A 27472-nucleotide genomic window follows, 5' to 3' on the forward strand; every position below is an offset into this window, starting at 1 on the left:
TGGGGGTTTGTACGGGGTTCAAATAAATGTTCAATGATCCCTTCCTGCGTCTGAACTTGGAAAAAGTTACACCGACAATAAGTGGTTGATTAGTAATTTCATAATTTAATGACAGTAACTATCTTTTTATATGCGATGACCTCAATAGCTGATTTTGTTTCTCAGATAAAAATATATTGTTATTCATTATACATTTCTTAATACATACATCATATAAAGCTTAAGGTATTATTGAAATATCTCAAGCTTTTCAGCAGAGAGGCAAGAAGGAAGAACTCATGATTGTTAGGCAAATCCTCATGCCAAAATTTGATTCTGGTCAGCAACTAAGTTGCCCTCCATGGCCGATTTTAAATACCTCAAGAAAAAAATGACTAATAAAGAAATTAAGGCTGTGTTCAAATTGCTGGCTATGGCCGTTGCTAAGGGCATTGATCAAGCTGACCCGATACTTCACGGAGGTAAAGAAGGCGATTGTCTCTGCACCCCTTGGTCATTGCCTTGGTGCCCTTTAAATGCTCCAGTAGAAATTTAAAATTTCCTCATAGGGCGCCCATTACCAAATCGAAGCAGAATTTCAAAATCGAAACAGACAGGCCTGGATTAAGCCACAGTTCCTCATTCAGATATAGTCACAGTCACTCAGTGAAATTAGCAGGCAACAGGTTACATATAACATGGCATTCCTACTGGCGACCACTTCCTGAGAGAATCAGCTTTATTATAGACCTTTTTTATTGTTACTACACAAACTGCCCTCCCCTGGATGGCATGGATGGCTGAATGCTAGTTAAACATTCAATCATGTTAAAACATGCTTTAACCAAATTCAACAATTTCTCCAAACTTTCTGTGAAATAAAACATCTCCCATGATTGGTTGCTTTGTTTCCAACAAATTAAACTTTATTTTGTAAGATTTGTGTAACATCGTTACAAATTGTGGCCATCTTGTTTTGATTTGTATGTATGGCTTCCCATAGACAAAAACTCAGGGCAAGAAAAGGTCTAGAGCACACAATACTGTGGTCGTAGTTTTAACCATGGCACAAGTAAAAGCAGCTAATATCCTGTGCTCAGCTTAAAGATGCTGTGTCAGATTTTTGGCCCAAGCATTCAAAAATAGATTTGTTTGAGTGAATGGTATTTCAAAGAGTATCAACCGCTTTAACGAAAAAAAAATTAACTTTTACTTTTAATGGTCAGGAACCATGACAAAAATTTCAAACGTTTCTTATAAAACACATAAGAATTGGTCACGTGATTTATTGTCGGGATCGGGACAAAAACTAATTTTGAGCACTTAATTTCACTGCTACTAATAATTGGCAGGCTTTTTCAAGCAATGGCTCAAATGAAAGCTTGCAACTTTTTCGACCCCCATCAAAATACCTATCGAACTTTAAATCAAAATTTTTGGGTCAAATCGGCAAAAAATCTGACATAGCATCTTTTCATCCGCAAAATGCAACCTTCTCAAGATCATTTTGAAAATTACCCCAAACTGCAGAACAAACTGCAGTATTTATACAATTTGTATAAATGACTATAATGTCTAAGAAGTGATTGACGTTACAAGCCTTTGTTGAAGTAAACTGTCTGAATACTGTCTCCGAATTCTGCTTTGATTGAAGCTTGTAAGTCTGGCTCCAACTTGCTCACCGCCAAAGAACTGAAAGATAAAGATGGGAAACATAAATTTAAAAAGAAAAACAAAATAAAACAAACATTGATTCACATCTGAAAGCTCACTGGCATTAAAGTTTAAATTAGTACCAATCCTCCATAGAAATATATCCATCTGAAATATTGTGGAGGTCAAAAAAATCAATAATAATTCATCATGGGCTTACCGAACATGTACAGGTGTTTTCATTGTCACTAAAATGTGATCACCAAATTCAATGAATTCTTGGTTGTCCAGCGTCTTTGTTGCAAACTTGATGGTGGAAGTTTTACCTACCGTTCTAATAACACTTTGGTAATTTCCCTTAAATTTCCCATTTTTCCCCATGCTTTTGACATGGCTCCACAGACCATGGAATAGCAACAAAAACTACTGCTAAAAATAGAAGCTCATTAATCCTGTGTACAAACTGAACTATTTTATTGATCTGGAGTGCAGGGTATGCAATGATAGTGTGAGTGGTGTTGAATGTATTAGTCTGACATTAGGGTATTTTGAGCAAAACTGACATCATTAGTATGGAGTGATCTTCTGTATGCTCTACAAAATTCTGAGCTGAGCAAGGCCATGAAGTTGAACCCAGCTTTTTGAAACTGGGACCGAACCATTATTCCAAGATGTACAGTAATTAACAATATTTAATTAACTTACCACTGCTGAGGAAAGATGGCACATGCCACTGGCGTCATAAAAATCAAACTGTAAAAAAAGGAAAAAAGTGATTATTCAAAAGACGTGGTTTAGTTGAGAGGTTTGTAATTTAGTTTTTTTGAATGTATGCTGTCAGACAGCCTACTGAATACAATACTGTTATCTCTAGTTAAGAACACTGCGCTGACATGGTTTTGTCCAACTTTCTCCAGCTTGGTCTTGACTCATGTCAAACAAGTTTTGTAAAAGTTCTATGCTGTTTTGACAAATACTTCAGCTTTGATATCAGAATTGAAGTTTTCAGAGGTTTACCCTTTAGTTTCATCAAACAACACAGTTTGAGAGAAAGCATTTACAACATTGGGACACACTATGCAATACACATTAATTCAGAATTGTGGAAAAGTGTTTACTGTCTTTTTATCTATGCCAAAGCTTGCCCTGAACCATGCAACACACCAACCCTCTCTACATACATGTATAGTCAGATGAATCAGCTACATGTATAACTTGTGACTTAGCAAGTCAAAGTACCATACATTGTACGAATCTAACTTGCAAAGAATGCGAATTGGCGTCTACAGCTACGGCTACAACTGTTGCTATGGGTGTTGCTAAGGTTGTACTATACTTCAATGCATGATAGAGGCAAAATGTAGCCGTAGCTGTAGCCGCTAATTCAGACATGGCTATGGGTGAAAACATGCGTTTATACTCACAAGCAGCCGACACCCAGGACTTGAAATGGTCCGTGTAGAACAGAGACTCTTTTAAACCAAGGGAACTTGAGTAGCCTTTCCATGATCAAAGGTAACACACCTGAAATAAAACAGACAGTAAATAGTAGTCTTGATACGAATGTAAGCACAACAAAATTGTTTTTATTATGGAGCCCAAACATGTCAACTCTCACGGGCAACAAATCTACACTGACATAAAACCCTGTTGTGGGTGTTTCCAATTTGTGAAATATAACATGTCTAGGTGGTAATACTTTTACTGCATGGTGGGAAGAGGGGTGTGGAAAGCAAGATACATGTCCTACACATGTACATGTAATAGGCTTTTGTACAGAATGCTGATGTAGAAATGTTTGTTTTCACAGACTTCCATGACTTGAAGATAAGGTTTGTCCCATTATTATACAATAGAAAGAGCGTAAATGTTTTGAACTTTCAACTTTACATTTCCTTTCTGTACTGACCCAACAATTTGGCAAATAAATTGTTGTCAAAGGTGTCTGTGTTTAACACATACCGTTGTAAGAGTAAAAACCAATACTTTATATCTCCAATGCAAAATCTATTACAGACATTTTAGTACTTTTTTCTTGAAAAGTAACTCCCCAAATATCACAAGATCTACTCACACATTCCTGGAGCTGCCATAGTGATTCGGGAAACCACCACTTGGGCTATACCTTTCCTAGCTGCTTTCTAATCAGATAAAAACAAAAAACACAAGAACAATTTTCATTACAGCTTCTTAGTTTCCATAACATTTTTGATTGAGTTTAACAACCAGTCAAAACCATTCAACTATCTGGTTTGTGTAGGGTTCATTAAAGGAACACGTTGCCTTGGATCGGTCGAGTTGGTCTTTGAAAAGCGTTTGTAACTGTTTTTTATAAAATGCATATGGGTAGAAAGATGTTGTAAAAGTAGAATACAATGATCCACACAAACATGCCTCAAAAGTGCGTGGTTTTCCTTTTACCTTGTCGACTAACACGTCGGCCATTTATCATGTTTATGGGGGTCAAAAATTTGACTCCCATAAATGGCCGACCATGTTAGTTCGCACAGTAGAAGGAAAACCACGCAATTTCGAGGCAAACTTGTGTGGATCATTGTATTCAACTTTTATAACATCTTTCCAACCATATGCATTGTATAAAAAACGGTTACAAACGCTTTTGTTTTGACCAACTCGTCCGGTACAAGGCAACGTGTTCCTTTAACTGTGTACAGAAAGGAGACGTACACTATTTTAGCATGTACAATGTATTTACCATTACTGGTATACACATGACTCTCCTGAAAACATCACTCTGTGATTTTCACTATTTTTCTCAAAAACTTGAGAACTAATGAAGCTGAAACTTCTACAGGTAAACTATATTACATACATCTTCATTCTCAGTGGGTTTTATGTCATGGCCAAAAACTTGATCTACAAAAGGTATCAAAACCCTTTAAGTGAATTCACAGGATACAATAACGACGGAAAATGATAGATCCATTTTGACTTACTTGTGATTTACCGAGTTCCTTCCCTTCAGAGTCACAAACTGTAATTCCAGAGAGGACTTCTTGTTGACGCATCATTGGAACGTTGACACAGTTTGCAGCTGCAACTGCTGCAAATGGTACATACCGGGCTACAAGGGGTGGGGATTTCTGTTATAAAACAACCAAGAGACTTGCATAAAAATACATCGAAACTTTTTCAGAAACGTTGTTCATAGCCTAGAAATGAAAATGTCACCGAGAGTTACCCTATTGTTTTCTGCCTTTTTATAGAACTGTTTACGCAATAGAAACTGAGCAAAAAAAACAACTACTTACTGGGAAAAGTTACCGGCCAAAACAGCATGTCATATGTTTTTGACTGTCTCTCGTTTTCTATTTCCTTTACAGCTTTGTTAAAATTACAATTTGTTTGCATATTGCACAGGTCATAAAGACAAAAATCGGTTCAGATAAGCCGAAAATCAACAATAAGTCAGCAGTCAAGTCAAACTTGGTTCATCATTTTCACCCCTCTGTGTTAAATCTTGTAAAACTATATGGCTGAGCAAAGAAAACTCTACAAACAGAGTGCCAGCCAAAATCCCAGCTAATGTTCATTATAGCTTGTTAATTTATGATTAGAGAAAACAAATTGTAGGATAAATATTTATTATTATTATTATTATTATTATTATTATTATTATTATTATTATTATTATTATTATTATTATTATTTATTATTATTATTTATTATTATTTGGCACAGCTTAAGCTGAGTTTACCTTTGTTAACGAGTTCAGACTAAGAGCCGTTACCAAAGCACCGCTGGTAGCTGTAACATAGGCCATACCAATTTCTCTGAAAACGACAAGAAAACTTAATAAAATCTGTGACAAATGTAACAAAATTAGGCCAAGTCATTCATGTGTGTAAATAATTGCGCAGTCCTGATGTGCATGCTGGCTGCATCGCACCCACATCAATTGCCGAGGTGACATGCATGATTGCAACCTTTGACATTACATGTTTACAAAGAACCCATATTCAAAAGAAGAAACAGAAAACCTTACAAAGATTCCACAGTTCAATTTTTAAGATTTTTTGAAACGAGAAAAGGGGGCACATATCAAAACTTTCAATTGATATTTTACATATTTCTTCCTTCTATGTTGATTTTGTAAAAACAAGTTTCTCATCTGCCTAGCAAGAAAACCCTGGAATGCACAAGGTCACTATATTTTGGTAAACAATGTGACACAATCCTTAGTACTTACTTGCTGGTGGTTGCTGATGCAGCATTCCTGTTTGTGTAGTTAACAAGTGCATTAAACGACTGATTGATCCACTGCCAAAAGATAACAGCAGGCATGGTTCTAAAGGACAAGAAAAATAAAGAGTTTACAAATCATGAAAAGAGGAAACCCAAGAATATTCAAACAAGGCCTTGTCCAAGTTAAATGACAGCTTAAGCCATTGCTCATGGAACAGCCAATAAGACTTCTCTTAGTGTTTGTTCAATTCATACCAGTTTATGGTTTTAGAAGTTGAACTATTGTTTATTCTCATTTTGATTTTACAAAGAGCCAAGATTGATATTAAGTGTGAATCAATCTTTACTGCTAAATGCTACGGTACAAATCACTATGATTATATTGACAAGTCATTCTAAGATGAATCTTACTGCTTTAATAAATATAGCCCTGAGGTTGATTTCACAAAGAGCTCAGATTGATCTTAACTGCAAATCAATCAAATCACTATGGCAATACTGACAATTTGTCTTGCATTCAATTTTATTTTTGTGAAATCGACCCCTGGTGTTATTCCAGTAAAAAATGTGAGCCATGACCCCTTGTGAATAAATTTCCCCTCATCCTCACATTATAGCCCTGATGAAGTCTCTTGACTTACTTGTACCACTGCAACATGGCCCCCGTTATTGCCATTCTACTTACTTGTACCACTGAAACATGGCCCCCGTTATTGCCATTCTACTTACTTGTACCACTGCAACATGGCCCCCGTTATTGCCATTCTACTTACTTGTACCACTGTAACATGGCCCCCGTTATTGCCATTCTACTTACTTGTACCACTGAAACATGGCCCCCGTTATTGCCATTCTACTTACTTGTACCACTGAAACATGGCCCCCGTTATTGCCATTCTACTTACTTGTATCACTGTAACATGGCCCCCGTAATTGCCATTCTACTTACTTGTACCACTGAAACATGGCCCCCGTTATTGCCATTCTACTTACTTGTATCACTGTAACATGGCCCCCGTTATTGCCATTCTACTTACTTGTATCACTGCAACATGGCCCCCGTTATTGCCATTCTACTTACTTGTACCACTGAAACATGGCCCCCGTTATTGCCATTCTACTTACTTGTACTACTGCAACATGGCCCCCGTTATTGCCATTCTACTTACTTGTACCACTGAAACATGGCCCCCGTTATTGCCATTCTACTTACTTGTACTACTGCAACATGGCCCCCGTTATTGCCATTCTACTTACTTGTATCACTGCAACATGGCCCCCGTTATTGCCATTCTACTTACTTGTACTACTGTAACATGGCCCCCGTTATTGCCATTCTACTTACTTGTACTACTGTAACATGGCCCCCGTTATTGCCATTCTACTTACTTGTATCACTGTAACATGGCCCCCGTTATTGCCATTCTACTTACTTGTACCACTGCAACATGGCCCCCGTTATTGCCATTCCACCTGGAACTTGAAATGACATCTTTCCAATCAGATTCATTTTCTCCCCATGGTCTGGATGGAAAGCTGACATATAAAGCTTCTGTGCAAACCAAAGCTGCTCCTCTGTGGTACCCGGTGGTTCAAGGCCCATTCTATCAAACAAAACAGAAGGCAATTATTCTTCTATAACCAAAAATACACAAATACCAACTTGTATGTTTCACAAAGGGTGCTTGCTACTTTTGACCATCTTCCCAATTATCTTCCAGGACACAAAACCTTCAGAATGTCCATTTGTAGTTTGCTGCGCAGATTCTGGTACAAAATCAAAGCATCGAGTTGTCACCCCACAGGTTCTTTTCAGAACCACCACGACGCACAGACAGAGATTTGTATTGTAATAAGTGTTACTAATTAGAAAGATAACCGCTTGGTGACAAATTCTTAAATTATGAATTAACCACCACACTGGAATAGAGTTCATCGTTACACTTCACGGAGGCAACAAAGGCGATTGCCTCCATCCTGGTCATTGCCTTGGTGCCCTTGAAATGGTCCAGTAGAAATTTACAATTTTCTCATAGGGTGCCCTTTACCAAAAAGAAAATGCCTTGGTGCCCTTGACCTTTCAAAGTGCCTGATATGAGGACTCACTTGTAGTTGTTGACCAAATCTTTCGCTGCATACAGCTGTTTGTCACTGCATATAACAGTACGTGGGTCAGTCACATTGAAGAAATGCTTCAGTCTGCCTACGAAGGTTGTTTGGTCCCAGCGTGGCTTGGACAAGTCTAATCTTGGAGGCTTTCCAAAGGGCGTCATTTGAACATTTTGCTCCTGGTTGACCAGTGATTCAGCCATCTTTCCAAGAGAGACGCAGTCTTGTAAGCCTGTAAGTATGAGAGTGAGAAATTATCACAGGAAGAAAACTGAAAACAATGACATCATTTTATTCTTCCAGCTGATGTACTTGACGACCGATCATGGGCATCATGGCAGTGAGTGAGAGGCCGAGCGAGAGTGAAGGGGAGTCTTGAACAGATCTGAGCTAACTTGAGCTATGAATAATCCCCACCCCCCCCCCCCCCCACAAAAAGAAAAGAATCAATGCTTACAAAAAAATAGGCCTAAAATAAAAGTAAAATTAGTTACCAAAAATGCAGGGTCCCAGGGAATGATCGCGACTGGGAATGCGGCCCCCTGCAGGGAGTGCAGCGTAACCATCCAAAAAAAAAAAGCATGCATTCCCCCTGGCCTAGCCTAGTCCACCTTTTGTTGAGCCGTTAGTGTACCGTTACTGTTACTAATACTAGTATAGTGTTAGGCCTAATGTAATTGTAATGTAATCATAATGGCTCTCTTTTTATTTTAAGTTTTACACGCGGTCTCATCAGATCGATATGTTAAATGATTAACAGCTCAACAAGGTGGGCTAGCAATAGCATCCCCCCCCCCCGGGACAAACTCTTTGCCACTGCTCCCTAACCCCGCCTCCACCCCAAGAAAATGCCCTACCCGCCCCCGCCCACTGAAAAAGTCCCAACTCGACCGGCCGTAGCTGCACACCCGATATCACTGACTGATCGGCCCCGCGCCGAAGTCGAACTGTGAAGAGAGCAGCAAACAGCAGAGTTCAATTTCTGGACAAACCATACTTGCACTAAATAATAAAATATAAATTATTCCGTTATTAGTAATAAACAAACATTGTGAAAAACAAATCTCATACCGGGAACAGCACTCACAACTTGCGCAAACGCTGCTTACAACTTTTACAAACTTACACTCAATCTGCTCAATAAATCAAGGAGAGACTCATCGCGACGTCAACAACTTTAAACCTCGTATCCAAAGAAGGTCGAAAGTCGTATCAGTTTCACACAAAAATAATTCTATCTCCCGGAGAAGAGGTTATAAAAATACAAAACAGACTGGTGCACATTGATTTTTTCATCAAATTGCGTTCAACCAGTTTGGGGTACAGACAAGACCTTATTGTACACAAAATTTAATTCCCACGACTAATTTGGAATAAGGTAAATAAAACACATTGGTTGATAATTTCCATACAAATTTATGATGTTAAATTGAGTATTTAAAACTTGCATATTTAAAAATAGTTTAAAATAAACATTACAAGTACTCCTAATAAGTGTTTCTCGGATAATTACAAGTTGTCCAGTAGAATCGTAGAAAAACAATTTCTTTATCCTGGATTGTTGTGACGTCACATACATAGTTACTGCTGCTCCGCACACACATTTCACTGTGAGACGGCGTTCTTCGCATGTTAAAATTTACAAATAATTAAAATAGAGAGTTCCTATCCTGGTCATTGTTTTGTCATTTACTGAAAAAGTTCCTCCACATTACAATGGTGAGTATTGATTGGTGGTATAGCAATTTGTTTTAGATGAAAACCTTACAAAATATGGTCAGAAATTATTCAAAATGTCAAAAATTATCATCATGCAAAAAATGATGCAGGCGTCACTCAGTCGAATAGTCAGTGCACTGTGATTGTGAAGCGAGTACAGTAACAGGTGGAGTGTAAATTGGCTTGCATCGGTAACACTCACTCCTCACTGAACTGAGTTAGTGAACTCCCCCAGCCCTACTCCTAGAACTATTTCGGTTTCGTCCGGCTATCGTCTCCCGTAACCTCATAGGTTTATATCTCTCAAATCACGCGTTAAACGACCCATGGTTCAATGAATTTTGGAATCAGGAATCTCTCTTTTTTTTTTTTTTTAATCTCGCCCAAATTAGGCTCTATGTGTCCTTTGATGTATCAATGTGTAATCTTTCGACCAGAGAATCCACTCCACAATCTCAAAAATTGTTAAAAATGATAAATTCTTACCGTAATTTCAGATTCCCTACCTACTGTACATGTTACTCCTCTGCCAACAATAATTGAAAATTACCCGACCTCGTTTTGCGAAAATGCGTCACGAGAGGGCGGGTACGATCCGTGATTTGTGTACAAAACATACACGGAACCACGAAGCTCACACAGGGTACCAGTATGTACACTTTTTGTACACAGCCGTTTACGTACCCGCCCTCTCGTGACGCATTTTCGCAAAACGAGGTCGGACGAAACCGAAATAGTTCTAGGAGTACCCCAGCCCCAGGTTGGACTCCTCTGTTGCATTCAAGTTGAATGATTGAGTCTTGCTCTTCTTGATATTATTATTATTTAAATTTAATATGTCTGCACAAACAAATCGCCTTTCTTGGATTATGTATGATGTGGATGTTTCAATCATGTCGCATGACAATCATATCAATTGACGATGATATGCATTTGATTTGACTCTGATTCAAGTGATTCTTCATGTGTTCTAAGGTCTTCTGCAATCATTTTGATGACATTTGTTATTAATATTAACACAAAAAAATCATCCTCAGCTCAATCCTCAGCTCAGAACTATATTGGCATTGCATTTCTGCGACCCATATTGAACTTGGCCAAAGACGGCTACATTTGTTTGTATCTCCATGAGCGTGCGTGTGATAATGAATACAAGACCTAGAATGGGATACATGGTGAGGTGGCACATCAGACCATATTCTTGATGTACATGTACATTACAAATAACACAGGACCTACAGTAAGTGTCTTGCTTTAGGACACAAGTGTCAAGACCAGGACTTGAACCCAAACTCTGCTGATCAGAAACACCAGGGCTTGAGTCCAGTGCGCTTGACCACTTTACTACTTTACAAGCCATAAATTTTAATTAATATACTCCTAGATTGGTTATTGACCTTGTTTAACTGTTATTTTCCAATGTTTGGCAGGGTTTGCTGAAACTGTTACGAAGCCTTAAGGCAGATCAGACCAATGATCTACGAGTTCTTCTCTTGGGTTTGGACAACGCTGGTAAGACTACGATCCTGAAGGCGTTGGCGAGTGAAGATATCACCCACATTAATCCCACACAAGGCTTCAACGTCAAGAGTGTTAGGTGTTGTAACTGGAATCTCACAGTCTGGGACATCGGAGGTAAAAAAAAATTAAACATTTATTTTCCGGTCAAGTACACCTTAAAGACACTGGATACCTTTGGTAAATGTCAAAGACCAGTCTTCTCACTTGGTGTATCTCAACATATGCACTTACAACAAACCTGTGACAATTTGAACTCAATTGGTTGTTGAAGTTGCAAGATAATAATGGAAGAAAAAACACCCTTGTCACACAAAATTGTGTGCTTTTAGATGGTTGATTTCGGGACCTCAAAATCAAGTTCTGAGGTCTCAAAATCAAATTCAAATATTCAAATAAAAAATTTGAAATAACTTCTTTTAACGAAACGACGTTACTTCAGAGGGAGCCGTTTCTCACAATGTTTTATACTACAGTATCAACAGCTCTTCATTGATCGCTAACAAGTAAGTTGTTGTTCTAACAATTATTTTGAGCAATTACCAATAGTATCCAGTGCCTTTAAAGTTAGGGTCATAGATTGGCTTTTGTCGATGTTTGCCGATATATGGGCAAAATTATAAAGAAAGGTACAATAAACGTTTCTGCTGATTACAGAGTCTACTTGCTGAGAAAACAGCATAACTGTTTTTTCACAGGAACGTCTAATCCATCCACGCTAAGCGAGGTGACAGCAGGTACCAACTGCATCTCTGGCTGCAGCATTTCGCAAATGGACACCAACCCTCCGAAATCTGAGAAAATAATAATATTTTGATAACAAAGCAAAGAACACGCTACTAAAGATTCACAATTTCCTCAGAAAAGGGCGAAGAAGAAAAATCAATTTCTACTAGAACATTTCAATGGTCGCCACTGCAATGACCATGGGCATTGATTGAGGCAATTGTCAGTGTTTTCTTCATGAAATATTCGGATTGAACGGTTCGACAAATGTTTTTAAAGTGAATTATTAGTGAAAAATAATCAATTGTGTAAACCTCTAACATGTTTTATCCCCCTTTCTATCTTCAGGACAAAAGACCATTCGTCAGTTCTGGAGGAATTATTACGAGAACACATCAGTACTTATCTATGTCATTGATAGTTCAGATGTTGAGAGAATCGAAGAGGCATCTCTTGTAAGTGTTTAATTCTTAGTTGGGATGCCTGGCAGGATGATGAATAGCTCAGACAACATTCTGCTAGCTTGGCAAACTTAGTAGTAAACAGCTGAAGTTCATAAGTAGTAAAAAGGTTTCTCTTTTAACAAAGGCCATTCTCATTTTGCAAAGGGCACTTCCATCTTAAAGTCTATGGGAATCTTTTGAAAGGGGCACCAAGTCCAAGACCAGAGGCAACGGAGGCAATGGTCTTGTTGTCCTCTGTGTAATTACAGGCCTGATGTATAACTGTATCGACATTCAGGTTGACTCAAGGTTTCTTTTTTTACCTTTCACCTTTGTGGAACCTAGTTCAAATCCTACCGCTGACCTTGAGCTTTGCATGGGGATTGGGTTTTCAGACCCTATCTGATTGACTGGGGTTTCCTGTTTGGGGTTTTCCTCTTTCATCTAAAACGGAGCATTTCTTTTCTTTTTCTATACATCATCCTGATGTTTGCGCTGTTGGATGTGTAATAAAACAAACGATAAATGAATCTATAACAAATGAATCTCAACTCATCGTGTAGCATAGTGTAGCAAGGTGATAGGGCCTTCTCTAAACTTGCCCCCCGCCTCTGGAACTCTGCTCAAAGTCTAAGAGATACACATGACATTTCTCATTTCCAAAACTCCCTTAAAACACATCTTTTCAGACTGGCCTTTGAACACATCTAAGATTTCTTTAATTGACCTGGACCGGCGCCTTTGAATGTTTATACAGAGAAAGTCGCCTTACAAATGCTGTGTTTTATTATTATTAATATTATTATTATTTGAGTTAACATGGTTGCAATCATTATTATTCATGAAAATATTTTCATTCTCCCTCCAGGAGTTAAATAATTTGCTGGAAGACGAGAAGTTACACAATGTTCCAGTATTGATCTATGCTAACAAACAAGACTTAGCACTAGCCGCCCACCCAAGTGAAATATCCGATATGATGGACCTCACTAAAATCAGACACAGAGCTTGGCAGATTCAGGCCTGTTCCGCATCAAGAGGTGAAGGATTAACGGTAAGGAGTTTTTAGACAGATGTTTTTAAAATATTTTTTAATGCAAGTCGCCTAGACACACAAGGCCTGAAGGCCACTTCAAGGTGTGGGCTATATACAACCATTTTCCAGAGGTCGTTGCCAAATATTCCTCGGCCAGAAACAGGGTTACCCCCTTTACAGTCCATACGAATGTAGGCTTGGGTATCATCCATCAGAAGCCTGGCTGGTAGAGCAGAAAGCACTACCTTCCCAATGTTACTTTAGAAGCTGTCGAACAGCCCATTTCAGAAATCGCTTTAAGTAAAAGAAATCGCTTCACATTTTTGATGTTATTGTGTGAAAACATTGAGTAGGCACTGACCATAATTTGCAGCATCTCGGCTGAGAGCCAAGGCTGATAAACTGCCATGGCTAGAATCTCTTTATGCTCACACTTACCTTCCCTTGACCGGAATATAATGACAAACATGGGTGGCAATCAGTCCATTCTCGTATGCCACACTTGTAGAACTTGACAAAGGTTTTTACAATAACTCCTGGAAAGGGAGTTTACAAGGCATGTTTTCTATGTCACTCTTTGTACCGGTTCATACTTCCTGCGAATGCGAAGCGAATTTGACGTCACAGCCCTGTTTTCGCACTGAATGTTTCACAAAAGTTGAGCACAACTCAACTGCTACGAATTATTCATTGCGAATAATAGACATCAACATTCGTATCGCATTCACAGGAAGTATGAACCGGGCTTAAGCGTATCAAGGTATCAAAGTGTGGATACAAATATCGGCTGTCGACAATGTTGCTTAGCAATAACAAATCTTCATAGCTTTTATATTTATACTAAACTACAACATCTCTGGTTACTTTTTTGTTTGCAGGATGGTATCGACTGGGTAATAAAACAAACACAGACAAAGAAAAAGTAATATTTCCAAGAAGTAGTTCTTCTCAGAGACTGAGCGTGTCTCGTTTAACTCGAGACATTCCTTGAGACATCCTTTGTGAATGGTTATCACCCAAGCATCAGTGAAACTACTGTCTAGCAGCGTGAGTACCAGCTGATACGCCGTGTCAAACTTTGAAGTTAGTCACCAGTTCATCATCTCAACCTGTCGGTAAATTACTCAGAGTTTCAGGCTAGATGCTTAATTTTAAAAGATTTTTATAAAACTCATAAACCCAATCATCCCCATGAGTAAAAACTTGCAGAGTTTTCCCTTCCCCCAGTCCGCTGGCCAATGGCACTGTTAAAACAACCAAGGACCAGTCAGAATTCTGTCCAACTATTCCAGCTGGCTTGTTGATTACATGCCACTGCTCACCATGTAAACCACTGATTGTCTATATTGCTTCAAACCACACAGGCTCATGCTAGTACATGTTTAGAGTAAACCCCAAAATATGGACCCCCTGTAAAAGCTGACTAGACAAGTCAAATGACAAGCTGACTATTCCTGCTTGCTAGCCACCAAAAAGGGCAAACCCTGTTATGTAAAACAATCAGTGTGTTTTAAAATGATTGATGCATGAATTCAAGGCACTGGACACTACCGGTACTGATAATTAACCAAATAAATTGTTAGCATAAAAACTTAATTAGAATATGCAATGGGGAGCTGATGATCGTGTCAAACATTGAGGTAAATGGCTCCCTTTTGAGAAACAGGTAATTTCTCACTCAAATAATAAAAGACTTCAGGCCTGAAGCCTTCTGTTGTGCTTCTGAAAGCACACAAAGTTATGCAACAAGGGTGTTTTTCTTTCATTACTTTCTTAACTTTTATTGCATCTGGTAATTGATTATGCGTAATTTTTTCCCGCCTCTTTGTTGAATTTTAGAAAAGTACCTTATGATTGATTACCCAATATTTTAGTTTGTCACAAACATGTGTAAAAACATGTAGGTACATAGCAGTTGGATTTTAAACTGCATCTAGAGGGAATACAATCCAGTAAGGTTTGCAATAACACAATTGAAAAACATCTTTCTGGTGAGTTGTGGCCGTTCTGAAAAGAGACATTTACTTGTGGTTAATTGGAATTATTGTTACACTAGCACTACAGGTTCTTTTCTGATATACCACAACTCAGACAAAGATCTTTCCTTATAAATGGTGGTACTGCAAATCTTCAACATTTTTGAAATATTTTTCACAATAATACAAAACTGATTACAAAACTCAACCACCCCCATACTCTATATATAAATTGTTAAAGCATTGTGGCAGTATACACGGTAAGATAAAGGATGACAAGTGATGCCTGTTTCACTGATCAAATAACAAGGATCAGTGTTGTATGTTATAAATTTAAATAACGTTGATGTTTCAACCAGTTGATATTCAGTCCCTCAATATTTTGAAGAATCAAGAAGAAGGAAGAAATCACACCTTTCTCTCTGGTTATTGATTGGTTGACACTTCCAATAATTGTGCCTTGAATGTTTTAGCAGGGGTAACACCTGTTTCTCATTGTATGTTGTACACAAGGTGGTGGTATCTTGTGACATTACATTGGCGTGTTTGTAATAGCTGTAAATATCAAAATCACATTTAGACAAAGCCAATCAGGCTAACTACTCATCTTAAAGCAGTGGTAGATGAAGCCAATCAGGCTTACCACTCATCTTAAAGCAGTGCTCTTTGAGGAGCTGTGAGGATAATGAGATGCTCAAATGATTGTATTCAGAGATGTCAGTACTATAACCCTTTTGTAGACCGTTTATTTCTGTAGAATCATCACCAAACGCCCAGACATCGCTAAGTAATATTATCCATATAGGCCTATTGTTCAAATTGCTTTAAGTAAAAATATCAACAAAAATAAAGTGAAAATCATATTTATTATTTTTGGTAATTGGGACGCTATGTTAACATAGGAAACTAAGGAAACGTTCATGTTTTATCCGATCATGACCTTTACTCTGACCGCTATATGTGAATGTGTGAATGAAGAAGGTCAAATCTTGCGGCTGTTTGCGGCTCTTGGTTTTTTTTGTACAAGCTTCTTGTGATCATTATGGTCTCTAATGGGTTAAGACGGGGGTTCAAGAAACAGGTAGCATCTTAAAACAGGCATCAGTGTATTCATTGTGGTTTGTATTATATTATTAATGATTTCCAACCTGTAAAGGAACAATGTATAAATTCCCTTTTTTGTGTCTAGATGTTAGATAAGCTTAAAATGTTGTAACATGAATCCATTGCCAGCAAGTTATTCAAAGAAACAAATATTCAAATGTATTGTGCCCTGTTCAAGGGAGCAAAAAAATAATACGTATTCAGTACTCTGTTCTTTGTATTTTTTTTATGAAATGCTTTGTTTTTTTAATTGGGCGCATTAGGTTAAAACCTTTTGGAAACCACTTGCTGGCAATGTTCTATGACTAATAACAAATTTTATGAAAGTTTGGTGACCTTTAATTATGTACTTAGACTAAGTTTGTAGGTTTGTAAATCCCTAAAAAACTCTGGATGGTAATTGTAATCATTGAGTTTCAGCACAGAGGGTGAAAGGAACTTTGATTGTAAAACCAACTTGTGAAATTGCTAAACAAGTGCTTAATATTTCTGAGTAATTTGTTTAATGATGAACAGTTAAGCAACCTCCATTTTCTAAATACGGCAACACCTGTAATAATAGTACTGATTTCTTTTGATGTAATTGATGGTTTAATTTGATGAATGTGTAGATTGTCATTTGTAGCTTATCTGTTGTTTTGTTATAAATATTTACAAGAACACTGTCATGGAGCACTTATATGAAGGTCAATCAGCTAATCAAAAAATTAAATTTTCTCAATTTCTCAATTGTCGATATAGATGAGATATTCTGTCATCAGAATTGTTCACTTCACAATGACTTGTTGACAAAATCGAAGTTAACTTGCAGTCCTTTGTTTTGTGTTTTGGATGATTGTTTGTGAGGATTTCAAAATTTTGGGAAAAACACAAACTGATGTAATGGCAAAAGGAAAATTTGAAGGATCTGTGTCTTTAGGTACTTATTGTTGGGTCTAAATTTTAATTATAAATTTCTCGACTGGTTTGTTTGCTCGTCATTCCATGACATTGACAAAAAAATAGTGGATGCTTCATGACAGTGGTCTTAACTGGTCTCCAATTTCAAAAGACGAAAAATGAAAATTAAGCAACAAAGCCACAACAAAGCTAAAAGCTAAAGTGTTGTGTGTCCATACTGAATAACAAAGACCTGGGATGTTGAGAGACAATTTGTATAAACTCGTCAGTCTTTTGTCGAGAAGAAAACTGTAGAGTAATCATTTGCAGTTATATTAGAGTTCTATGAATTGTAAACCTAGGTACAAGAAGTCAAATACAAAATAATGTTGGAGACCACTGAATAGTTTGATTTCACCTTGATTTAAACCTTTCGTCCATTAATTAATAGCTGTTTTATGTTGTATATAATGGTTCATGTACTTAAAATTTAACAGCACTCAAATACTTGAACAAAGTATGTTGACTTGTATTATTTACAGACTGTAACTTGTAAAATTGCTGAAGCTTCTAAGTTATTTAGGACTTGAATCAGACGGGATATTCTTTGCGGCAATGATGATGACAAATATATTCAAGTCACATTTTATCTAATGTAATGTCTCTGACTGAGTTATTATTTCTTTGAAATATTTTTATGTTTTGTTTAAAAATTACACAAAATTCACAAGGGGTAAAGTCCAGCAGTTTAATCAAATTTGTTTGTTATTTACACAAACACTTGTATGAAATGACTTCTGGCCTGCATGCTTCACACATTGAGCTAACCAGTCCTTGGGGAAATTATATTTATAATGCTGCCTCTGTGTGTCTATAAATGCTTTAAAAAACTGCTTAGCAACATTTCAGCAGAAAACCAAGCATAATTAATGGCATTGTAATGGCATGGCATAAATAAATAAAGCAATATTTTGGTTATTTAATCTTTTTGTTTAGTTGTTATTATAATAAATAATAATAGATAAAGCTTATAAAGCTGATCCCCAAGGCCTTGTACAAATTAAAAATAGCTCAAAACAAGAGGCAGAATTAACCAAAGAGCATAAAAGATTTCTAAAAATATAAACACCACAAAAATTTACCACCCATAATTAAAACCACACACCACGATATTTAAAAAGTTATGGAAAAGCACTATTATAAAAATATTAGTTCAAGTTACAAATACAATACTTGTGAAAAAAAAGTGTGCAGCGGAAATAGACATTTTTAGCAAAAATAGCAATTATATCGGGGGTCACCCTCATCACAGAGTCAGGACCAGTTTAGGACCAGTCTCATGAGACAACTAAAACGTATGACTAGTTACAAGTTAGGACCAGTAACTTCTCTGTCCTTACTCTAAGCTTGCTTAACTTGAGATAAGACTGGGCCTAACTCCCAAGTTCAGTTTGTCTCTTGTAATTAGAGGTTTTATTAAGTGACTAAGAGAAAAGAGACAGAAAATAATGTTCAGGCATTAATGAAAAAAGAGGGGTTCATTCTCTTTATATAGTTTAGTTTGTCAAACTATTGGGATACACTGGTTCTTGTGTTTTCTTCCATTTATGTATCTTCTTCCTGCGCCTCTGATAATTTTGTATGTAAGGGGCGCAATCTAAATTTTAAATATTATTAAATATTATTATACCGAATGAGAAAAATAATACAGGACAAAACAAGGACCAGTTTCCTAGAGAGGGAAAAGTTTTCGTATGGCGCCACCACTTTTTCATTCGAAATAAAATAATATAGTATCTAATTTACCTGATTGATATATCCCTTTTTGTAAAAATGAGTGAAAAAGTGGTGGCGCCATACTGAAAGTTATCCCTAGAGAGAAACATAACAACTTGCTTAACACAAACTAGATCTGCTTAGCAGAAACATGCTACCATGAAAATTCCACTGAGTTTGCATTGTTATGGCCAGTGCCCCACTCATTATTTGCTTTAACAAAGACATCTTTCAAACATAACTTGCTGCTGAACCAGCTTTGTGAAATCATTCGGCCCAGAAGAGGAATATCCTCCAATATTTCTAACGGTGAGTGCCTAGCGCTTGAGGGCGCACTAAACAGTTGATGCTGGATTTATTGAATGGGTACCAGTTTATGTGTAATCTTCATGAGAAAACCGTACTACCAGTTGAGACACAACTCGTTGTTCGGGAGGCACATCCCACATACACAATCATGTGTGTGCAGTCCACTGCGGCCCGAGCGACACCGAGCGACCGTGCAACACTGCAAAGAGAAGAACCAACAACTTCTTCAGGAAACCCCCAAATTTACTTGCAACTTTGTCAATGATGATGTCAACTGAAAATGAACAATAACAATGGCAACATGGGCCCAATTTAAAGACATTTCATGGTAAGTTATACTTAATTTTAGGGTAAAAATGGCATGGACTAAAAGTTAAAACTAACGACTAAACAAAAATTAACAAAAAGTAAAATTAACGACGTGTTGACATTTTATTTTTATGTTCGTGTCACCATGTGTTACTGTCACATTTAATTGCTTAGCAGGAAATTTCTTCCTTGATAAAATACAGGAGAACCAACCCAATTTCCATTTGTGCATAACTGCTTGTTACTGGTATTCAGCTGTCATACTCATACTCATGGCTGTTGTTTGCTTATAATAAATTCTGAAAATCATGTGGAAATTTGGTTGGTAAATCCTTTTTTTTATCAATCAAGGCAAGGCAAAATAAAGGTCATTTCAATCATACTCATAGAGCTGCTAAACGGCCGATTTTGTGCTTTCATTGCATGATTTCCATTTCGTAGCGCTGGTAGCTGTCATGTGTCATGACCATCGTTAGTAGTTGCGATAACCATGATAACGTAACCCTTCTCCTTCTCCCGACACCGTCGCAAGGCCGGAGGGTTTACAAGATGGATTTTTGACACCCAGTGCAATGAGGGGGAAATGGATGTCAGACAACTCGTCCATCCGACAACTCGATGGTAAGACAACTCGACGGTTAGGACAACTCGACGGTTAAGACAGCTCGACCATTCGGACAACTCGGCGGTTCAGACAACTCAAATTGAGACAATTCGACGGATGGCCAAGAAAAGTCGACGGTTAAACGGACCTCCGTTACTGACATGTAACACGAATTTCCTGAGAGTCCTAACCCAACCCTAATCCTAACTCTAACCCTAACCCTAACCCTACCCCCCCTCCCCCTTCCCGGCCCCGTGCACGCCCCGTGCTGAGTCCCCTGTCACGGCCATCCGTGAAAGGCTTTGGAGTCACATTGGTTGGTTCACTTTTATTAATCTTGGCCATCTTAGAATGGGCTTGTCCTGTCTGTTTTTATAACTGTCTTGCTTTGGTTTGCCTGTCTGTTTCAATTCCATCATTGGTTTACTATTGATAGGTGTCACATGTTTTTTAAAGCCATTGGACCCTTTCGGTACAGAAAAAAAAAAAAAAGTTCACAGATTTACAAATAACTTACAGGGTTTACAGAAGGTAGTGGTGAAATACTTCTCTTGAAATATTATTCCATGAAATGCTTTACTTTTTGAGAAAACTGTAAAACAATATCAATTCTCGTTAACGAGAATTACGAATTATTTTAAACACATGTCATGACACGGCGAAACGCGCGGATACAAGGGTGGGTTTTCCGGTTATTTTCTCCTGACTCCGATGATCGATTAAGCCCAAATTTTCACAGGTTTGTTATTTGATATAGAAGTTGTGATACACGAAGTGTGGGCCTTGGACAATACTGTTTACCGAAAGGGTCCAATGGCTTTAATTTTACATTTGTTGTTTCTTATACTATTATATTTTTTCGGTCATGTTGTATCCTGTTTGTTGAAATCTTGGCCAAATAAATAATAATATTATAATAATCCGTCAACTTTTCTTGGTCCTAAGTCGAGTTGTCTGATAGTTTAAAAAAAACGTCCTTTGAGTTGTCTGAACAGTCTAGCTATCTCAACAGTTAAGTTGTCCGAACGGTCGAGTGGTCCAATGGACGAGTTGTCTGGACACAGGGAAATGGTCCAACACGTAGAATTTCGACAGCTAATCACCAGATTTGCCCCATTTTTACCACTTTCAAAAATCATTGACATAAATTATATTAAATTGTCCAGGCCTACTCCTGGAACTACATGTATGGGGTTTGAGTGGCTATCATCTCCCGTAACGGGAGACGAGGTTCGTTCGGCTACGGGAGATGATTGCCGAACGAACCTCATAGTTCTAGGAGTAGTCCTGGCCCACCCTCATTATTATTTGTAAACATTTTTTTGAGCTTCTTGAGTAAATATTTTCCTTTTAAATTATCGTCGCCACAATGAAACTCTGAAAGGCAACAATTAGTTCCTTGATTTGATGTTGTCATATGAGAAAATTGAGTCGGCACTCAATAAAACATTGGGAGAAAACTCAATAAAACATTGGGAGAAAAAAACAACTATCTGCGCAGGGTGCAAAAAGTACAGTTTTGGTTCAGAATGTTTAAATTAATGTAAAATGAAACAAGTAGTATACTTGTGTGACTTTCATCCATCATCCTCAATGCAACACTTGATCAAACACCATCGGCCGTCATCAAAAGATTTAACCAAATATTATCAAAATTCCTCCATTTATTATTCATGTACTGTATGTACATATGTACAGGGTACCGGTCACTTCGGCACCTTGCAAACTCGGCACCTGCAAACTCGGCACCTTGCAAACTCGGCACCCACAAACTCGGCACATGTACAAATACAAACTCGGCACCCAGTTGAAAAAGTTTGATTTTCACACTGTGTGGTAGGCCTCATTTTTATGTTATCAGTCCCACCATCATACTGTCATAGTCCCATAAAAGACCTGCCCATAAAAAGCTTGATTCTGTTATAAAGTTATTATTAAAAACATTGCAAATGTTATTGGAATATGATTATCGTAAAAACAAACAAAAAATTAGCCCTGGGTGGAAGAAGTGTGCACACCAAACGATCTGGTGGCGTGTGCGTGCCGTCTATATCACGCACAAAACGGAGCCCTCGGGAAATTATCCGGCCAGTGCCTTTCGGCAAATCACGCTCTGTTGTTAAGAAGCAAAAATCCATTGAAAATTATTAACCTAACTAAAAAAAACCTTATTAAAATTGTTCAGAGCCAAAATCATAAGAAAATGGCACCGCACTTTCAACGATGTGCACTGAGCCTACTTGTTGACTAAACATTGCACATGCGGGCCACACCGGACGGTAAACTTCCGGGGGCCCAAATGTTTTCGAAAGTTCAGAATTTTCATCACCCATAGAATTAGTGATAGTTTACAAAGCTACTATTAAAACTACCAAACCATTTTTTATTGTGTAAGTAAACGCACGTTACATTATTTGTAATGACATGACTCTTCGAGGTGATATTAATTTTTCGCTTGGTGCCGAGTTTGTTAGTCAAAAAAAGGTTGGTGCCGAGTTTGTATGGTGCCGACTTTCTTGGTGCCGAGTGGCTGCCGAGTGTGCAAGGTGCCGAGTTTGCAAGGTGCCGACTTTGCAGGTGCCGACTTTGCGAGGTGCCGAAGTGTCCGGTATTCCATGTACACATATTTGGTTTGCGGTAACACCATGTGTGTATCTACATTGTACTTGCAAGGTAGAGTTTGTTCTTAGAGAACGGTCTTGCATTTATTCTACTGCCGCGGAGTAGATAATATGGGGTTCGGGAGACTTCTCAGTTCCGACGATGACTAGAGCAAGCTAGTCGAAACGTTGAGACCAATTCAGAACTGACTCTGCGGCAGTACAGTTAAAGTAGTACCGGTAGTCCAAGTCTATTTTCTTTACCATCCGTTAATAGTTAAAAGCAGGACAGTTCTTTTCAGAACTGAGAAGTCTCCCGAATCCCCTATTATCTACTCCGCGGCAGTAGAATAAATGCAAGACAGTTCTCTGAGAACAAACTCTACCTGGCAAGTAGATACCCACATGGTCTTACCGCAAACCAAACATACCTCACCATGCAATGCCTCAACTCCTATGTACATGTACATGTACGTTGTAGTTTTAAAATCATTTTCAACAGATCCTTCAGTAGGACTATTCTAAATCATACAAGTAAATTTTAATTCAATGACCCAATGCCGAAAATTACTGTAAAAGGATTACTTGAACCTCGGGGTGTTATAACAGAAACAATCAAGCCAGCAAATTTTTAAAATGCAACAGCCGGAGAATTTGTTAGTGATAATACAGTGGAGTGGAGATTACTTTACAAGATGCTGGGTATAAATAATGTTAAAGAATGTGTTGCTACTCCCCAAGGAAACAGACAAATTGAGATGCATTGTGCTTGCAGTATTCTAGTTAAATGCATCAGACACGTCAGAGAGAGTGTTAGAACATTTAAGTTGGAAGTCTCAAGGAATTATGACTAAGAGTCAGAGTCTGACTCAAGTCCGGACTCAAGTAACCAATCAAAATGCCCTTGACTTGTTGACCTTTGGACTCCTAAAGAAACATCCCACCTGTGAGTGTAAATATTGTATCATTGGCTGTTAAAATCCAACAAATTTCACTACGGAGAAGTAAGTCATGAACTGATCATTTTTTCTCAGAATGAAGTCTTTAGCTGTTTTGGATGCACTGGAATTGAGATGTATCAAACACAATGGCAATCACCATTTTAATAGGATAGGAGGTTAAAGACCTTTTCCCCCAATCACACGATGACTATATCCAGGGGTTCTATTGGAAAATGAGGACATTACAAAAGTGTGGGGGGGGGGGTGAGAATTGTGGCTGTACCCCCTTGATGCATTATAACATTCATGACATTGTAGTATACGTTATGTGAGTCTACATGTAGTATAAAAACTGCTGTCCTTGCATTTTGGTACAATCTGTGAATAGACGTGCCTAGCATTTTATCTAAGGGCTGATATTTCCGTCAAGCATCTCAAGCAGACAGGTTGCAGTCGAAGGTCTTTTAATTTGAACCTATTTTACTTACTTTTGATTTCTGTTTTAAAGTGTCTTTTAATCTCAATCCTTGAAAAAAAAAAATAAAAAAAAAAGGAAGCCTATTATGGTGTCTTTCTCTTTGAAAACAATTTTGATGGTCCGTGTAATAATAGATTTAACTACAGTAATTAATATGATATTTTTACCAAGGGCCTCTTTGGAAAGCAGTGCTGGGTGCTTAGTGGAGTTGAGCTAAATTAAATAAAGATGTTCAAGTAAATCAAACCAAAAATAAAATAAAATAGTATCAGCAGGATCATGCTTGTTTGTAGTATGTATACGTTAAAAAAAAACCAATGTACAGTATGCAGAACCTCAAACGAAGTTTTTTTCTACAGAGATCAAATTTTTGCCGAAAACCGATAAAGGAAGTATATAGTTATTAATTGACTTTTGTTTTTCCTCCGTTATTAGTTTCCCCAATCATATTTTTTTTAAAACCTTGCTCGTCATGGCTTTGGATATTTGTTCAGAATTGTGGTTTTAAATTCCTCAAACCAAAAGGTGCAAGTGACATTCTGAACAACAAAAAGTGGCTGTGGTCATGAAGAAGGGCGAGTAATTATATGATTTGAGGCATTGGTGACGTCTAGTAATTGTTTCATTTTTAATGTTCAATTGAGATGTCAGACTAAGAACCCTTTTGTTTGTAGATGTTTACTTGAAATTCAATCCTTGAGTTTTGACCCTTTGGGTATTTTGTATGACGGGGAGTAACAGTATTCAATTTAATTTCCTGACACTCCATATGATTTTTATTTCAACAACTGCTACTGGATATGCCGGATCATCCATATTGAAGGAAGTACAACAGTTTCCATTTAAATTGCACATTCTTAAAGGTGGTAGATTTCATTTCAGGACAGGAAAGGAATTATTTTCTTGTACATGTAGCTTTTCAGTAACTTCCTGCAGAAAGTTTCCTTGAAATAAACCACTTTTCCATGCTCAGATGTAATATACATTATGGAAACGTTTCCTTTATTACATGTACAGTATGTTGAATCTTTACCACCTGGATTGTTGTACAAAATCAACAAAAATGTTCAGTCAACAATATGTACATCTACAATTTGGCAACTCTGCTGAATTTTTGTACTATACGTGTTGTATTACTCATACATGTAATGGGTAGAATACTTGGTTTGAAAACAGTGTGCCAAAGACTGGCACCTCATGGGATTCTGCTAATGGATAATCTGTTAAGTGCCTAGTAGCTTTTAAAAGGGAAGACATAATTGATATTTAATAATACTTGGCACGAAGCGCTAATCACACCCAAGGGTAGAGCTAAGTGCTAATGTTCCCCCCTACAAGGCATGCATTAGTAATGTTTGAAATATAAGACCCATAATTATTTAAAGGCAATGGAAACTAAACCTTACTTGGTAACGAGTGGGGAGAGGTTGATAGTATAACACTTTTTCAGATACAGCTCCCTCTAAAGTGAAGTAGTTTTCAAGAAAGAAGTAATTTTCTACGAATTTGAATCAAGCATCTGAAAGCACGCAACTTCGTGTGACAAGGGTGTTTTTTTCTTTCATTATTATCTCGCAACTTCAGCGACTAATGAGCTCAAATGTTCACAGGTTAGTTATTTTATGTATATGTTTAGATACACCAAGTGAGAAGACTGGTCTTTGACAATTACCAATAGTGTCCACTGTCTTTAAATGAGAAAACAGAATTGTTGCAAACTATTACCAACCAAATGGCAAAGCTTCATATTTATTGTATAAAACAGCAAACAAATTGGTTAATGGCCCAACATTTTGACCTTAGCAGAGTTTTTCTCAAAGGCCAAGTCAGAAAGCTAAACCATTTATTTACATACTTTGTAGCTCCATGGAACAATCTTCAAATTGCTGTGGAGCAATCTGTAAAACCTTACTAGAAAGCACGAGGGCAAACCCCTTCTCTTAAGGACAAGTGTACTGGGTTCCTTTACTTGCAGTTGCAATAACCATAAAACATGGATGGAACAAAAATGGCTTGAAGTCCAATCTGAAGGATGAAGCAATTACAGTCAAGTGTCTTGCTCAAGGACACAAGCATCAAGACCTGACTTAACCTCAGCTGATCAGAAACTTTAATCCAGTGCCAAAACATACTCTGTAATAATCTGAAATCATGTACTGTGTACTAAGTAATGGCTGTATGGGAAATTATTCCTAGGTCTGGAATGATTTTGATTTTGAAATACTTTTTAGAATGTTTTGTTTTGTATGTTGCAAAACGCTTAAGTTCCTGACCTGCGTCTTTTGTGGCTAATATACTGAGGGAGGTGACAAAGTTAAAATGGATGTTTGAAGCATTCAAGTCACACAGATTGCAAACTGATAAGAAATCATTGCGTACTTACTATGGCGCAATGATTATCCCAGCAGTGCACATCTCAACTAAAGTAACTCAGTATTTATGATGTGTGTCTTTGCCGAGTGATTTAAGGAGCAACAGAGTCAAGCTCTGGTTTGTCTGATCAGCCGAGTGTGGGTTTTAGTCCCACTTGTTAAATACTTGTAGCCTTGAGCAAGAAACTTCACCATAATATTTACATTGTACTTTGTCCTTAAAATGGGACATTAAAGAGCCTAAATCCTTCAATATTCTCATTACCAATATGCAGGATTGAGAGGGACTTTGGCTTGTTCATGTAGGGATCTGCAGCACAGGAGGATTTAGAAGGGTTTGGGCTTACATGAGTTTTTGTTTAAAGCCATTATACACTTTCGGTAAACAGTATTGTCCAAGTCCCACACTTCGTGTATCACAACTTATATATAAAATAACAATCCTGTGAAAATTTAGGCTCAATCGGACATCGGAGCCGGGAGAAAATAACGGGAAAACCCACTCCTGTTTTCGCGCGTTTCGCCGTGTCATGACATGTGTTTATAACAAATCCGTAATTCTCGTTAACGAGAATTTATATTGTTTTACCGTTTTCTCAAAAAGTAAAGCATTTCATGGACTAATATTTCAAGAGAAGTCTTTCACCATTACCTTCTGTAAACCCTGTAAATTATTTGTAAATCTGTGAACTTTTTTTTTTTTTCTGTACCGAAAGGGTCCAATGGCTTTAAGCG

The 27472-nt window shown here is 37.6% G+C and overlaps 3 protein-coding genes across 4 annotated transcripts in view; 2 read left to right on the forward strand and 1 right to left on the reverse strand.

Annotated features, from left to right (window-relative positions):
• Positions 1–883: 883 nt before the first annotated feature.
• Positions 884–9139, reverse strand: LOC139941111 (sideroflexin-2-like). 2 transcript variants are annotated; one of them, XM_071937547.1, is made up of 10 exons: positions 9074–9139; positions 7945–8179; positions 7272–7442; positions 5843–5941; positions 5351–5426; positions 4590–4736; positions 3707–3773; positions 3057–3156; positions 2338–2385; positions 884–1671 (listed from the first exon to the last, which is right to left on the reverse strand). In XM_071937547.1, the coding sequence occupies exons 2-10, from the start codon at positions 8148–8150 to the stop codon at positions 1572–1574; spliced, it is 1014 nt and encodes a 337-aa protein (XP_071793648.1). In that variant the 5' UTR covers positions 8151–8179; positions 9074–9139; the 3' UTR covers positions 884–1571. The 2 variants fall into 2 exon arrangements, with proteins under 2 accessions (XP_071793648.1, XP_071793647.1); XM_071937546.1 differs by having other exon boundaries at positions 9019–9100.
• A 387-nt stretch (positions 9140–9526) lies between these two features.
• LOC139941113 (ADP-ribosylation factor-like protein 3) lies at positions 9527–18002 on the forward strand. Its single transcript, XM_071937549.1, has 5 exons — positions 9527–9666; positions 11097–11301; positions 12259–12365; positions 13222–13407; positions 14268–18002. The coding sequence occupies exons 1-5, from the start codon at positions 9664–9666 to the stop codon at positions 14313–14315; spliced, it is 549 nt and encodes a 182-aa protein (XP_071793650.1). The 5' UTR covers positions 9527–9663; the 3' UTR covers positions 14316–18002.
• Positions 18003–19577: 1575 nt separating this feature from the next.
• The window catches only part of LOC139940441 (alpha-1,6-mannosyl-glycoprotein 2-beta-N-acetylglucosaminyltransferase-like), a 37135-nt gene continuing 29240 nt past the window's right edge, over positions 19578–27472 (forward strand). Inside the window, exon 1 of the mRNA XM_071936689.1 lies at positions 19578–19761. The gene's annotated coding sequence lies outside the window, so the exon portion shown is untranslated. The remainder of the gene's footprint in view (positions 19762–27472) is intronic.

This window comes from Asterias amurensis, chromosome 8 (assembly GCF_032118995.1).
Source record: "Asterias amurensis chromosome 8, ASM3211899v1".
NCBI classification, from domain to species: Eukaryota; Metazoa; Echinodermata; class Asteroidea; order Forcipulatida; family Asteriidae; genus Asterias; species Asterias amurensis.